This window comes from Onychostoma macrolepis, chromosome 05 (assembly GCF_012432095.1).
Source record: "Onychostoma macrolepis isolate SWU-2019 chromosome 05, ASM1243209v1, whole genome shotgun sequence".
Classification (NCBI taxonomy): domain Eukaryota; kingdom Metazoa; phylum Chordata; class Actinopteri; order Cypriniformes; family Cyprinidae; genus Onychostoma; species Onychostoma macrolepis.
Genome location: NC_081159.1, coordinates 14,992,867 through 15,006,046, shown reverse-complemented (window position 1 = coordinate 15,006,046; position 13,180 = coordinate 14,992,867). Strand labels below are relative to the sequence as shown.

The following is a 13,180-nucleotide window of genomic DNA, read 5'->3' as shown; positions in this document are numbered from 1 at the left end:
TTTTCCATAATGCAAAACTAACACATGCAATCTAAACTGAAGGAACAGCATAAAGAAAGAGGCAATGAAGAAAAAAAGACGACTGAAATATTTTCTTTAATCGCAGTCTACATTCAGTCATGATTGCGCTCTTCGATTTTTGATCTCTAAATACTTCAGATTATATGGAAACTGGATTGTCTAAAGCAATCTTTGCATACTCAAGCACTGTTAAAAAACAAACAAACATTTTTTTATATATAATAAAATGTACAGAATGGAATTACTTGTACACATGTAGCAATTATTTAACATAAGACTCCGATTATTACAGATATGATAAAGGCCTGACATTCTTGGGCTTTGGCATTGCTTTTCTGTTAACGCTTAACACATGCGCAAATGTGCAAAATATTCAAGTATTATTTAAACCAGTGTCCCTTTTCACTTCACAAAGACCAGCACAGACTCAACACAAACATCATCTTTAGCCCTGACCAATCAGACACCATTCATGGTTCCCTGCTCTACTTCAACCCAGTCAGCAGAATCATAAACAGGGCGTTTGAACGGTAAAAACGGCAAGAAACACACAAAATCTGAAATATGAAATCCAGACTTAATGAAAAATGGTGCACAAGACGACGTACTTACTCATATACACACACACACACACACGTAATATTAATAATAATAAATAACGTCTATATAATTGGCAGTAAATATGCAAATCCAATGCAAGAGCTCTAAACGCAAAGCTGAGAGCAGCAGTTCTGCCATGACACCAACAATGACCCAAACCCACAAGGGCTCCTCAATGGCTTACAAGCTCTTAACTGGATCACAAGGGGGTCAAAGGGCCCGTTTACATCAAGAAAAAACAGAAATAATTAACAAAATTCCCCAACAGTGCATTACAATAACAAAACGCAAACAAAAAGTGAGTTAACAGACTCACTTTACCCTATTACTGTGCCAACTGTAACCACATCTCATTTAAGACAAACTCTTTCCATCCTAATTAGCTAACATTATTTTTTCTATATTGTATCTTGCACAAACACATAAACATTGATCACAGAATATGCAAGCACTCCCTTTCCACCAACACTAAATTTAACGGGAACAAACAGAGGTGCATGGAGAACACAAAAATATAATCATGATATGACAGTATTTACCCATAAACCCAAAACACACCCAATACCCAATAACACAAATTCCAACCATCTGTTATTAAATAAGATTTTTACCAAGTGCACATATTTTACCAGTTTATGATGTAAGGTCCTCAAAAATCACCCACCAACAGTGAATATTAGGAATCGAAATACACTTGTATTCCACTCACTAACATTCCAGATGTTCCTCTCTATCTCTATCACACTTGGATCTTTACATTTTGGATATTGTTTCTCAGAGTTCCGTGCATGTTACCGGTGTGACCCCGTGAATCAAGAGAGTTGGACCCAGGTCTCGCGTCAGTGTGTCCAGCTGTGTCAGGTACTGCTGTGACAGCTGGGAACTGGAGGGAGGGTGGGGCAAATACAGGAAGCGGACCGCTGCCGTAGAGCTGTATTCCCTCAGCAGAGCATTCACGGCACACAGGAAGTCCTCTGTCACTTTTTGACCCTCAGAGTTTGGCCCTCTACACATGCGTGCCACATTATCCCATGCCACAATCTTAATAGCGGCACGAATCCTCAGTTTTCCCAGCAACTCTCTAAATTGCTCCTCTTTGGCCAGCCAGCCCTGGTCTCCCGATTCTGACTCCACACAGACAAATATTCGTAACCTCGCACGGCGCCACCTGTTGGCCATGTTTAAGACGCACGCCATCTGAAGCAGGAAAAGACTGGACACGTCTGCGTAACTGGCGCTGCCTGGGGACAGAAGGTTTGTTGGCCACACGTCAATGGTGTCCACGTTGTCATTTCCCCTTATGCCTTTGGCCTCAGGCGGCAGCTGGAAAAAGTAGCGGCCTAAACAAACATTCTTGCCCATTTTTATGGCATCTTGGATGATGCTCACATACTCCTCAGGCTGCAGAGCGCGAGGACTCTCGGCATGGCGCACCGGTGGAAAATAAGCCTGTAAGGATGGGAGGTCCACCCCGAAATTATCCCCCTCACCCCTATCACCCTCACAAAAGACTGGGTCCTGCAGAAAGTAGTCCTCTGGATAGCAGTTGTCATAGAAGCCCAAGACCAGAGTATTAGGCTTCATGCCTCCTGGAAAAGAAGAGAAGAGAAATGGCTCATAAGAGTCGAGCGACACTAGTTTTTGATTCACTAAACAGAAATAACTCATAATAACTAAAATAACTCATAAAAAAATTTGTTTGTGAATCTGGCTGCTCCTGTCGTGTTTGTTTTGGCATGCAACACAAAAGTCTATAGAAAGATGTTTCTTGCCATTATTTCGCCATCAACTTGCCTTTTAGTACATCACAAGAAGCACAGACTCAACTCAGATAAAATATGTTTAAAAGAAGAATGCGACTATCAGAAAATCTACAGTATGTGATGATTACTTGTGTGATAACAGTGCTCATTCACAGGAAAAAAAAGATATAGGTACAAGTTTATCTGCATACAATTACTCAACATTCTTGAAGGATGTTCTTTCACTGAATACCTTTAAAGTTTTTACAAACCGCTCTAAAGGAAACATGTTGCTGTATTCTTATGCAGTGTATGTATTTTAATGTGTGAAGTAGTTTTTTTTTATTTATTTTTTTAAGTGAAATTATACATGCTGCCTCTTGACTAAGACTGGAAGAAGAGATCTTTTATCTCAATAGGAATTTCCTGCTTAAAGGATAAGATCTAAGATGGCGCAGCAGATGGCAGCTACAGTGCTTTGCTCTTCAGTGTTTGTACTGTTTTCGTTTGTTTTTCCTGTTTTTTGTTTCTCAAACACGATCAGTTTTACCAGGGATGACCTGCTTATGGAAGCAGAATAATGACAATAGTTTTTGAAACAAAGCATGCTGAATTCCACAAAACGAAAAAAAAAGGACGAACAAAACGGACGAATTCCTTCTGCTCTTCCGGACAAACAAGGATTTTTCAAACTCTGCTGCTCTGTGTTTCACAGAAACCTGGCTGAACGACGCCATACCAGACAGCGGGTTAAGTCTGTCTAACTTCCAGCTGATCAGAGAAGATCGCGACGCAGAATCAACTGGGAAATCGCGCGGCGGCGGGACGTGCTTTTACAACAATGAGAGTTGGTGTACAGATGTAACGGTGTTAAAGAAGATGTGCTGTTCTGATCTAGAAACGTTCTTCATTAACTGCAAACCGTTCTATTCGCCGCAGGAGATTTGTTCGTTCTTTCTCGTGAGTGTCTACATTCCACCGCAAGCACACATGAGCTCAGTTTTACAGAAACTCGCTGATCAGATCACAGAACAAAAACACCCGGACTCTGTTTTAATCATTCTTGGGGACTTTAATAAAGCAAATCTCTCCCGTGAACTGCCAAAATACAGACAGCACATCACATGTCCCACCAGAGACAGTAATATATTGGATCGCTGTTACACAGCGATAAAGGAGGCATATCACTCTGTCCCACGGTCAGCTTTAGGACTCTCTGATCACTGTTTGGTTCATCTCATACCGACCAACATGCAGAAACTGAAATCAGCTAAACCTGTATTAAAAACTGTTAAAAGATGGACTAATGAAACAGAGCGGGTTTTACAAGCCTGTTTCTACCTCACTGATTGGACTGTTTTTGAAGCTGCTGCCACTGATCTGGCCGAGCTCAGAGACTGTAACATCTTATATCGGTTTCTGTGAGGATATATGCACTCCTACCAAGACTCATCTAACTTACAACAACGACAAACCATGGTTCACTGCAAAACTCAAGACAGCTCCGTCAGGCCAAACAAGATGCTTACAAAAAGGGTGATAAAGTCTTGTATAAACAGGCCAAATACACTCTGTAAAAGGAGATCAGAGTGGCAAAGAGGAATTATTCTGGCAAGCTAAGGAACAAATTCTCTTCCAGTGATTCTGCTTCAGTGTGGAAAGGTATGAAAGATATCACCAGTTACAAGACCCCATCCCCCAGCACTAGGAGAATCAACAACTGGCAGACGATCTGAATGAGTTCTACTGCAGGTTTGAAAAAAAAAAAAAACACTCCACACCTGCTCTGAACACCTCTCCACACAACCATTAACACCTCCAGCAACCCCCCTCTCCCCCACACCTGCAATTCAGATCAGCGAAGATGATGTGCGCCAGGTCTTCAGAAAGAACAAAAGAAGGAAAGCACCAGGCCCAGATGGTGTGTCACCAGCCTGCCTAAAAACCTGTGCTGACCAGCTGGCCCCCATCTTCACACAGATCTTCAACAGATCACCGGAGCTGTGCGAAGTCCCCTCATGCTTAAAACACTCCATCATCCCCGTCCTGAAGAAACCCAAAATTACTGGACTTAATGACTACAGACCTGTGGCTCTAATGTCTGTGGCCGTGAAATCATTTGAAAGACTGGTTTTGGCTTATCTGAAGGCCTCCACTGGACCCCCTGCAGTTTGCCTACAGAGCAAACAGGTCTGTGGATGATGCAGTCAACATAGGACTGCACTTCATCCTGCAGCATCTAGACAGACCAGGGACTTATGCGAGGATCCTGTTTGTAGACTTCAGCTCTGCTTTTAACACCATCATCCCGGACACCCTTCAGAATAAACTAACTCAGCTCTCCATGCCCACCTCCGTCTGTCAGTGGATCAACAGCTTCCTGACAGACAGGCAGCAGCTAGTGAGGCTGGGAAAATACACATCCAACACCTGTACGATCAGCACTGGGTTGCGTCCTCTCCCCACTGCTCTTCACCCTCTACACGAACGACTGCACATCTAAAGACCCCTCTGTCAAGCTCCTGAAGTTTTTAGACAACATCACACACATCGGCCTCATTCAGGACGGTGACGAGTCTGCTTACAGACAGGAGGTTAAGGAGCTGGCTGTCTGGTGCAGTCTTAACAACCAGGAGCTCAACATGTTCGAAACAGTGGAGATGATAGTGGACTTCAGAAGAAACCCCCCTGCTCTCCCCCCACTCACCATCATGAACAGCACTGTGACTGCAGTGAAGACATTCAGGTTCCTGGGCCCCACCATCTCCCAGTACTTGAAGTGGGACACTCACAGTGACTCCATTGTTAAAAAGGCCCAGCAGAGGTTGTACTTCCTTCGCCAGCTGAGGAAGTTCAACCTGCCACAGGAGCTGCTGAAACAGTTCTACTCCGCCATCATTGAATCCGTCCTCTGCACTTCAATAACTGTCTGGTTCAGCTCAGCTACCAAATCTGACCTCAGAAGACTACAGAGGGTAGTCCGGACTGCTGAGCGAATAATTGGTACAACCCTCCCCACTCTCCAAGAACTGTACTCATACAGTACAGAGTGAGCAAAAGGGCTGGCAAAATCACTCTGGACCCCTCACATCCAGCACACTCCCTCTTTGAACTGTTGCCGTCTGGTCGACGCTACAGAGCTCCGAGCACCAGAACGACCAGACACAGGAACAGTTTCTTCCCTCAGGCTATCCATCTCATGAACACTTGACATTAAACGTGGAACACACAACACTATTATACATTTATTTATTCACCACACATACTTATTTTTTCATTTCAAATTTGCACATATCAGACCTGTACACACACTATTGCCTATTTGTATATTATTCTTTTATTATCTGTGTCCTCTCCCGTTGCTGTCATTCTGTCACACTGTGGAGCTTATGTCACTATAACAAATTCCTTGTATGTGTAAACATACCTGGCCAATAAAGCTCATTCTGATTCTGATAAACACTACTTTAAATGAGATGAGAAGAACAAGTCAATCCTAAAAGATATGAATGACTTTTAACATTGTGGAGCAGATACCATCTCTGAACTAGCTGAGCTAGTGTTGAAACAGTGTTGAAAAAAATACAATAATGTATTTACTATATTATTTCATTAGATATGTACTTATTCTTTACACAATAACAGTAAAGATGAATGTAATCTAATTGATGTTTCCTGACGTGCTGTAAAGATTATGTGATGAGGAAATGTCTCACCTAGTCCAGTAATGCGGAGCAGATGTTGAGTGCCCTGCCTGACAGACGGAGAGAGAGTCAGATCCACAAAGGCCTTCACACCCAACTTATCCACTAGACTCAACCAGAAATTATACTGTGGCTGCACCGGGTCTGCTGGCAACATATCTGTAAGAGTTCAGAGAGATTATGTTTTTCTTCTCTGACAACCAGTGTGCAACAACATGATAAAGTAAAATGTGTTCACATCAGGGAGACTGTTTAGTAATCTTAAAGGTACAGTTCAATCAAAAATTACAATTCTGTCATCATATAGATATTCCGAGAAATATCTCAGTGTTTTTTGTCCATACAATGAAAGCCAATGCTCACTAAAATCGTTTGGTTATGAACAGGTTTAACAGGTTTGAAATGACATGAGGGTGAGCGAGTAAACATTTTTTTGGTACACTATACATTTAAGTTAATGAACTCTTTAAAAAAACAAACAAAAAAAACAAAAAAAAAAAACTGGCAAGCCATCCAGTAGGCTTGGGTCAACAGATTACAGATTACAATGGAATGAGAAACATTTAGAAACACAGACTAGCTGCAAAAAAAGAAAAAGAAATCATCAGGGCTTATGATGGATTTGCTCAAATGAGAAAACAATACAATTTATTTGATCTTAAATTAGATTTCTATAGACTGTTATTCATTGTCATTGGCGGTTTGATTTCCATGCAAAGTGTAAAAACACTGACTCTGTGATATTACACATAGCAACAATGACCCTGCTTACATGCACTTAGGAAACGGTTTAGCATTCTGGAACATCATGTAAACATGAACACAGTTTTCTGTACTGTTTAAGAGATTAAGCAGCAAGAGAACACACCTTATATAGTCATAAAATGCATATGTGGTAACTGACCATCTTTATTCTATATGCCTTGTGAGCCTTGGGTTCTATCATACAATTGCTCCCTACTGCGTCCTACCCAAATCTCCAATCTGCACATGCCCAAGAACAAACAGCCCTCCTTTCTTCAGCTGGTTGACAAAGCAGATGAGCTGACAGGAGGAGCGTGGGTTCGCCACCATAAGCAAGACCTGAGGCCGCCAGAACTTTACGTGATCCTTACGGGAGTCTAACATCAGAAGGTACTTTCTCACCTGAAAGAAGCACAGAAAGACCACCTCATGGATTTAAAGTTCAGTGCATTCACATGTGTTTTGTGTGTGTGTGAAGGTACCTGATGGAAGATAAGCGCTTGGCTGATGTAGCCCCAGCTGCTGGTGGGAGAGCGGTAGTGCAGGAATAGGAGGAGCAGCAGCAGCAGTACAATACTGGCTGAGGAATACACTGGGTTTATTACGAACATCATTACCACACAGCTTATGATACCCAACAAACATGTGTGCCAAGAGAAAATCTGAAATGTTGGCCTGGAAAGAGAGGAGAAGAAAAAAGATAAATAATTATACTAATGATAAAAAGTTTAGAGTCGGTAAGAAATAAAAATTTTATTGAGCAAGGATGCATTAAATTGGTCAAAAATCTAAATTACCTTACAAAATGCACACGCACACACACACTTGGAGCAGTACCTGAAGTTTGGAGCAGAGGCCCATTCCAGAGCCAGACAGGCCAAATCAACTGCCGCATACGCTAACAGGTAAAACACTGTCACAATACCAGCAATCACATTCAGCTGTCCTGCAAACAGTGTACACTACAACACACACACACATACACACTCTTAACAGACAAATTCTTTATATCATGTGTCACAGAAATATCATTGAAGACACATGCACAGAGCTCCCTATACCTGCACCAGACCCCAGGTGTAGAGCACAGACACCCATGGGTTCCCAGAGCTAGAGGTGACTGCAGCCGGAGCCAGAGGCAGACCTGAAACCAGATCAACAAAACACTGACATACAACAGAACAGTACAGTACCATCACATCACTCCAGCATAACATTACACCTTTATATCATAAGCCATGCCAAAACAACGATGTAACCTAGTTGACATAATATTCTTTATTATATCCAGGGTGTCATGCATGTTTCACCATTTATCTGTATATATTTATAATCAAATAGTGCCTTTGTAATGTATCCTGGAATTTCAGCAAGTAACGCAAAACATTTCTACTAAGAATTGCTGTAAATATTTAAAATCATACAAGTGGTGTTTTTCCTCTTCTGATCGAGTAAAATCAAGAAAATAAACCCTACACATAGATGTAAGCTGTGGTTAAAATGTTACATCGTGTGAAACTATATTGTTTGTAATCAATCATTTTCTGAGATTCCTGTGAATGATTTGTTTATATGTTTTGAGAAGAAAATTACATTTTCAATAAATTCAATAAAATCAGTTTCTCAAAAAGAATAGCTTTTTCATTTTGATTATGCCTCATCAGTTAACTGATTTGAGTAGAAAATGGTCAGAGGAAATATGATTCTATTAGTTAAAATATAATGTTTTACCTTTTCATACAGATATATGAGCTCTCACACCATATAAAAGCCTACAAAATGTGACAAAAAGTTACACTGAATAACATTCACTAAGCATATTTTCCTTAGAAACCATGAATACTGCTTTCCAAGTACTGCTCACTAATGTTTTCCCATAACACTTCTTGTGGAGATGTCAACATACCTAACGCAAACATCTCAGTATCAGTTTCCAGCCTGAAATATGTCTCTTAAACAGACCAAACCCACAAATGCACATAAACGCACACTAACCGAAAAGCTGGTCCAGAGCAAGCGCGTGAAGGATTCGAGAAGCTCCTATCATGGAGCACATAGCAGCTGAGAGAGATGCGCAGTACACCCCAATTGTCACGAACGGAGGCCACACATTCACACGCTGAAACACTGCGTAATCATTGATTAACAACAACCTGAGAGATAGGGACCAAGAAATGACAGAAGGAAAAATGTAGAGATAAATGAGAGGGAGAACAAAGCATTGTGTAAACACACTGTGTAAATTTCCATATGGCTTGAGTGTTGTAAACCGCACCTGTCGCAGGTGGAACTAAGGAGCAGAAAGAGAAGCACATAGACAGTGAAGGTGTATGACACCGCCATGATGGTCCCTTTAGGTATTGACTCACTGGGGTTCTTCAGCTCACCTGAGAAAGTGAGACAAATCAAATTACATGTTTATGACACTCATCCATAATACAAGTGTTATCAATATTGCAAAGGTCAACACAATTAGATTAGAAACCAAAAAGAGGATGCAAATAAATAAAGGTGTCTGCGGTTGTCTGGTTTTGTACCCGACATGTTGGCTCCTGCCATGATGCCTGTGCAGCTGGTGAACATCACAGCAAATACAGTGGAAAAAGACATCATTGTGTTGGTACTGTAGTCCAGAGAGTAGTGCGCTACAGGGCGAGACATTGGGACAAAATTCATGCCAGTGAAGTAATTATATAAATAAACGAAAACAGTTTTATTCCCCCTGATGAAAAAATGCAATACAGAAGCGGTTATGTTGGGATGCATTTGAGGTCATCCACAGTCTTTAAGCACAAACTTGTGCGTTTATGATCAGAGTCATAGAATAATTGAAATATTTTTTTCTGAATATAAACAAAGTCACAGATAAAGGAGTTAAATATATTTGCATTAGGTTCTACCTGATGAATACTTTTAATTTCTCCATATGTACCACACCACAATAATATCATCATGGTAAAGCTGCTGGCAATATGTATATGGGTCAAAGTTAACTTCTCATTTCTTTTCCATGCTTTTCAGCAGCATTACTCCAGTCTTATACTGATTTGCTGCTCAAGAACCATTTATCAGTGAGAACTTGCTGAATAAAAGTATTAATTTCTTTAAAAGAAAATCTTTGAATGAATCTATTGAATGGTAGAGTATATACATAGTATACACTGTATAGGAAAAACACATTATAAAAATTCCCATCAGTAAACCAAAATATTCCTATGAGGAATATCCATTTTTATTTTGTTTTCTTTTTTTAATGTCATTACTCAAGTATAAATATCCAATATCTCATTGCCCAATACACCTTTTTTAACTAAATGTTTCATCTAACACACAAAACAATCGTGATCAGTTTAATTTCCCTTTTATGTCTTTTGAAATATAACTGCTAAATAGCCTCAATGATCATCATTACAACCACACAACCATCATCTTACTCACGTCCGAGGTTGTTTTGTAACGTAGTGCCGTTGAAGCCTGTGTAGCTGGGGTTGACAGTGACGGTGTGGTTGTTGCCATATGTGTGTGTGATGTTGAACTGTTGTGGACCGAGTATCAGGGGGCTAATGATGATAGAGATCAGTGACACCGTCACCACCAGCAGAATGATAAAAGAGGCTTTGGCGTAGATATGAGCACCAACCAGACACACCACCAGACATAGCAACAGCACTAGAGAGGAGTACAACACGGTGTACCAATAACCCTGGGGCAACACACGCAGCCCATGTGACACAGCAGAGCCTGGAGAGACAAGAAAAGAGACGCTTCAATGTAAAATACCAGCCATATACATGCAATTGCTTCAAAGACAGCTTAGTTTTTTCAATGCACCACTCACCTGGATCCTTCCCAAAGACGTCCAGAATGGCTTCCACCAGGCCGAGTACATAAACGCCACACGCACATACCTTTGCCAAGTAAAACATCAGGCCGATACTGCCTCCAAACTCTGGTCCCAGAGAACGACTAATCATAACTAATACGAAAGAGTTAAAGGCCAACAACATTACTCAAACACTCATGAACAACAGATTCACATATGATTGAATTCTAGCAATCTATATGGCACAGAGATTGGTTAAGGATACAGTAGGCCCCGCCCCCTTCCACTGCACCATTAGTTGAAATAGCACATATAGACAGGATTGTCAAGGAGATGATGAAGTAGGCCACCAACAGCATTAGGAGACCATGTAGAAGACCAGCATGCCCCACCACAAAACCTGCAAAATCGACATACACTGTATCAGAATGAATAATGTACAAAAACACACCTAGAGCCACACAGAGGGAGGATCCTTTAAAAAGTCTCTGATCATCAACCTCTGTCTTTTCCCATCATTTTCACTCACCCGTGCGAAGAAAGAGCACAATACTGAACATGGAGAGGATGGTGGGCACCATGACGCCAAAGAAGGTGTTGAGTTTGCGGGGGTTTGATTTGGGGGATCCCTCTCCTGTCACTGCTGATCCAGCCCTGGAATCTTCAGCATCACCCATCATGCTGTACACCCCGTGAACAAGAAGAGGAGAGTGCTCGTTTGCCATGGTCTAAAAAACAGGAACCTGCGTTAAGAAACCATATGAGTGTTTCCTGGTTAGTATACAAACCAAATTAACAATATATTTGTTAAACATTTGCCATGATTTTGAGCTATTATTATTACTACGCAAACATTCATAATGTATACACTACAGCACATTTAGGGTCAGTAAAGTTTTTTTTAATACTTTCATACCTCAAGGGCACATTAAATTGCTCAAAGGTGACAGTAAAAAAACTTTTACACGGTTACAAAATATTTCTATTTCAAATAAATGCTGTTCTTTTAAACTTCCTATGCATCAAAGTAAAAATTTTAACTAAAACAACTGTTAATTATGAGAAATGTTTCTTGTGCAGCAAATCAGCATATTACAATGATTTCTGAAGGATAATGTGAGCAATGGTTGCTTTGACATTACAGAAATAAATTACAACTTAAAATATATTTTAAAATAGAAGACAGTTCTTTTACATTTTTAATTATATTCCAATATTAATGTTTTACTGTATGTTTGAGCAAATAAATGCAGGCTTGTGAGAATTCTTTCAAAAACGAGTTATAATGTGTATTTTAATTGTTGTAATATAATAACTTTTTTAAAATCATTAAAAAATAATTAAAATGATAAAAAATGAGTTATTCTTGTCGTGTCAAATTCATGATTATTAGATTATTTATTCATATAGGTTTTTTTTTTTTTTTTTTTTTTTGTGCTTTCAAAAATATCTACCCGATGGATTTAGAGCTGTTGTCACCATAAATGTCAATGACTTGGTATTTTGTTCATCCCCACGACTTTTTCCAGGCCTGTATATTTTCTATTTAAGATTAAAACTTTTCTATTTTATCGACTTTTCCATGACCATAAAAACCTTGAGACTGCAAGACCTTGATCGCCTACTGAACCGCGTTTTTAAAACAAACGTTACATCTTTCTAGTAGCGGAAGTAGTACATGACCATGTAAACAATCCGAAGTACGCGGTTGAAAAACGATTGTATTACTGTCCTATACAAGTAAAGATAATAATGTGACTATTAAAATACCCCGCTGCGAAACTAACATCCGAATAGTTGTCTGAATAAACTAACGTTAGCAGACATTAATCCCAGAAAAGCAGCTGGCATTAATTCTAGATGAGACCGCCACCTCCCTAAGCACTCAAGGATGCCTGTGCGTTTAAGGTTATAATGACACATATAACGGTGAAGTACAGTGAGGAGATGGAGAAGCTAACATGACCTACCTGTTCTTACGAACAACAGCGGCGACGCTAATCTAAAAGCGGTATGTAACTTCCGCTTTTAGGAAGAAACTGCCCAAACCACAAGGAAACCAAACTACTTGTTTTGACAATGTGGATGCAGGATGTCCTGAAACCGATATGTTTCATCAGAGCATCATGTCGGGTTGGTTTCGTTTCTTTAAAGAATCGCAGGTGGAAAGTTTTGGTCTGCAGCCTCAGATCTCGTGATCATCAACCCCCCGGGACATGACGGATGGTGAGGAGCGCGCCGTCGTGTCCCCTGTGGACCGGACTATGAACAACAGACAGCAAGACCTAATGAAAACATAAATCTATTATGTAACGATCCATGGGGAGGAAATGATCACGTACTCTCACACTGCAGCACGGCTGGACTGTCCCGCCTGCCCCTCAGTTTGTTAAAAAATCAAATGTCACGGGACAGAGCAAGCGCCCATGTGACTTCACTGAGAGGACGGCTGAAATATCACAAGTGGGAGACGATTTTGAGTAGAACATGAGAGAACCGTGTCGTTTACTATTTGATTCGTTATTTAAAAAACTAGATGTTTAACC

The 13,180-nt window shown here is 40.4% G+C and overlaps 1 protein-coding gene across 3 annotated transcripts; it reads right to left on the bottom strand.

Moving 5' to 3' along the window:
* Window positions 1-77: 77 nt before the first annotated feature.
* Window positions 78-13,128, bottom strand: slc12a9 (solute carrier family 12 member 9). Of its 3 annotated transcripts, XM_058774863.1 has the most exons (15): window positions 12,977-13,108; window positions 12,605-12,896; window positions 11,164-11,377; window positions 10,900-11,034; window positions 10,650-10,787; window positions 10,250-10,552; window positions 9,349-9,456; window positions 9,087-9,198; window positions 8,807-8,964; window positions 7,873-7,955; window positions 7,649-7,773; window positions 7,294-7,486; window positions 7,039-7,213; window positions 6,080-6,226; window positions 78-2,210 (listed from the first exon to the last, which is right to left on the bottom strand). In XM_058774863.1, the coding sequence occupies exons 3-15, from the start codon at window positions 11,357-11,359 to the stop codon at window positions 1,396-1,398; spliced, it is 2,688 nt and encodes an 895-aa protein (XP_058630846.1). In that variant the 5' UTR covers window positions 11,360-11,377; window positions 12,605-12,896; window positions 12,977-13,108; the 3' UTR covers window positions 78-1,395. The 3 variants fall into 3 exon arrangements, with proteins under 3 accessions (XP_058630846.1, XP_058630847.1, XP_058630845.1); XM_058774864.1 differs by having other exon boundaries at window positions 11,164-11,362; window positions 12,605-13,128; XM_058774862.1 differs by having other exon boundaries at window positions 12,605-13,127.
* Between the last annotated feature and the right edge of the window lie 52 nt (window positions 13,129-13,180).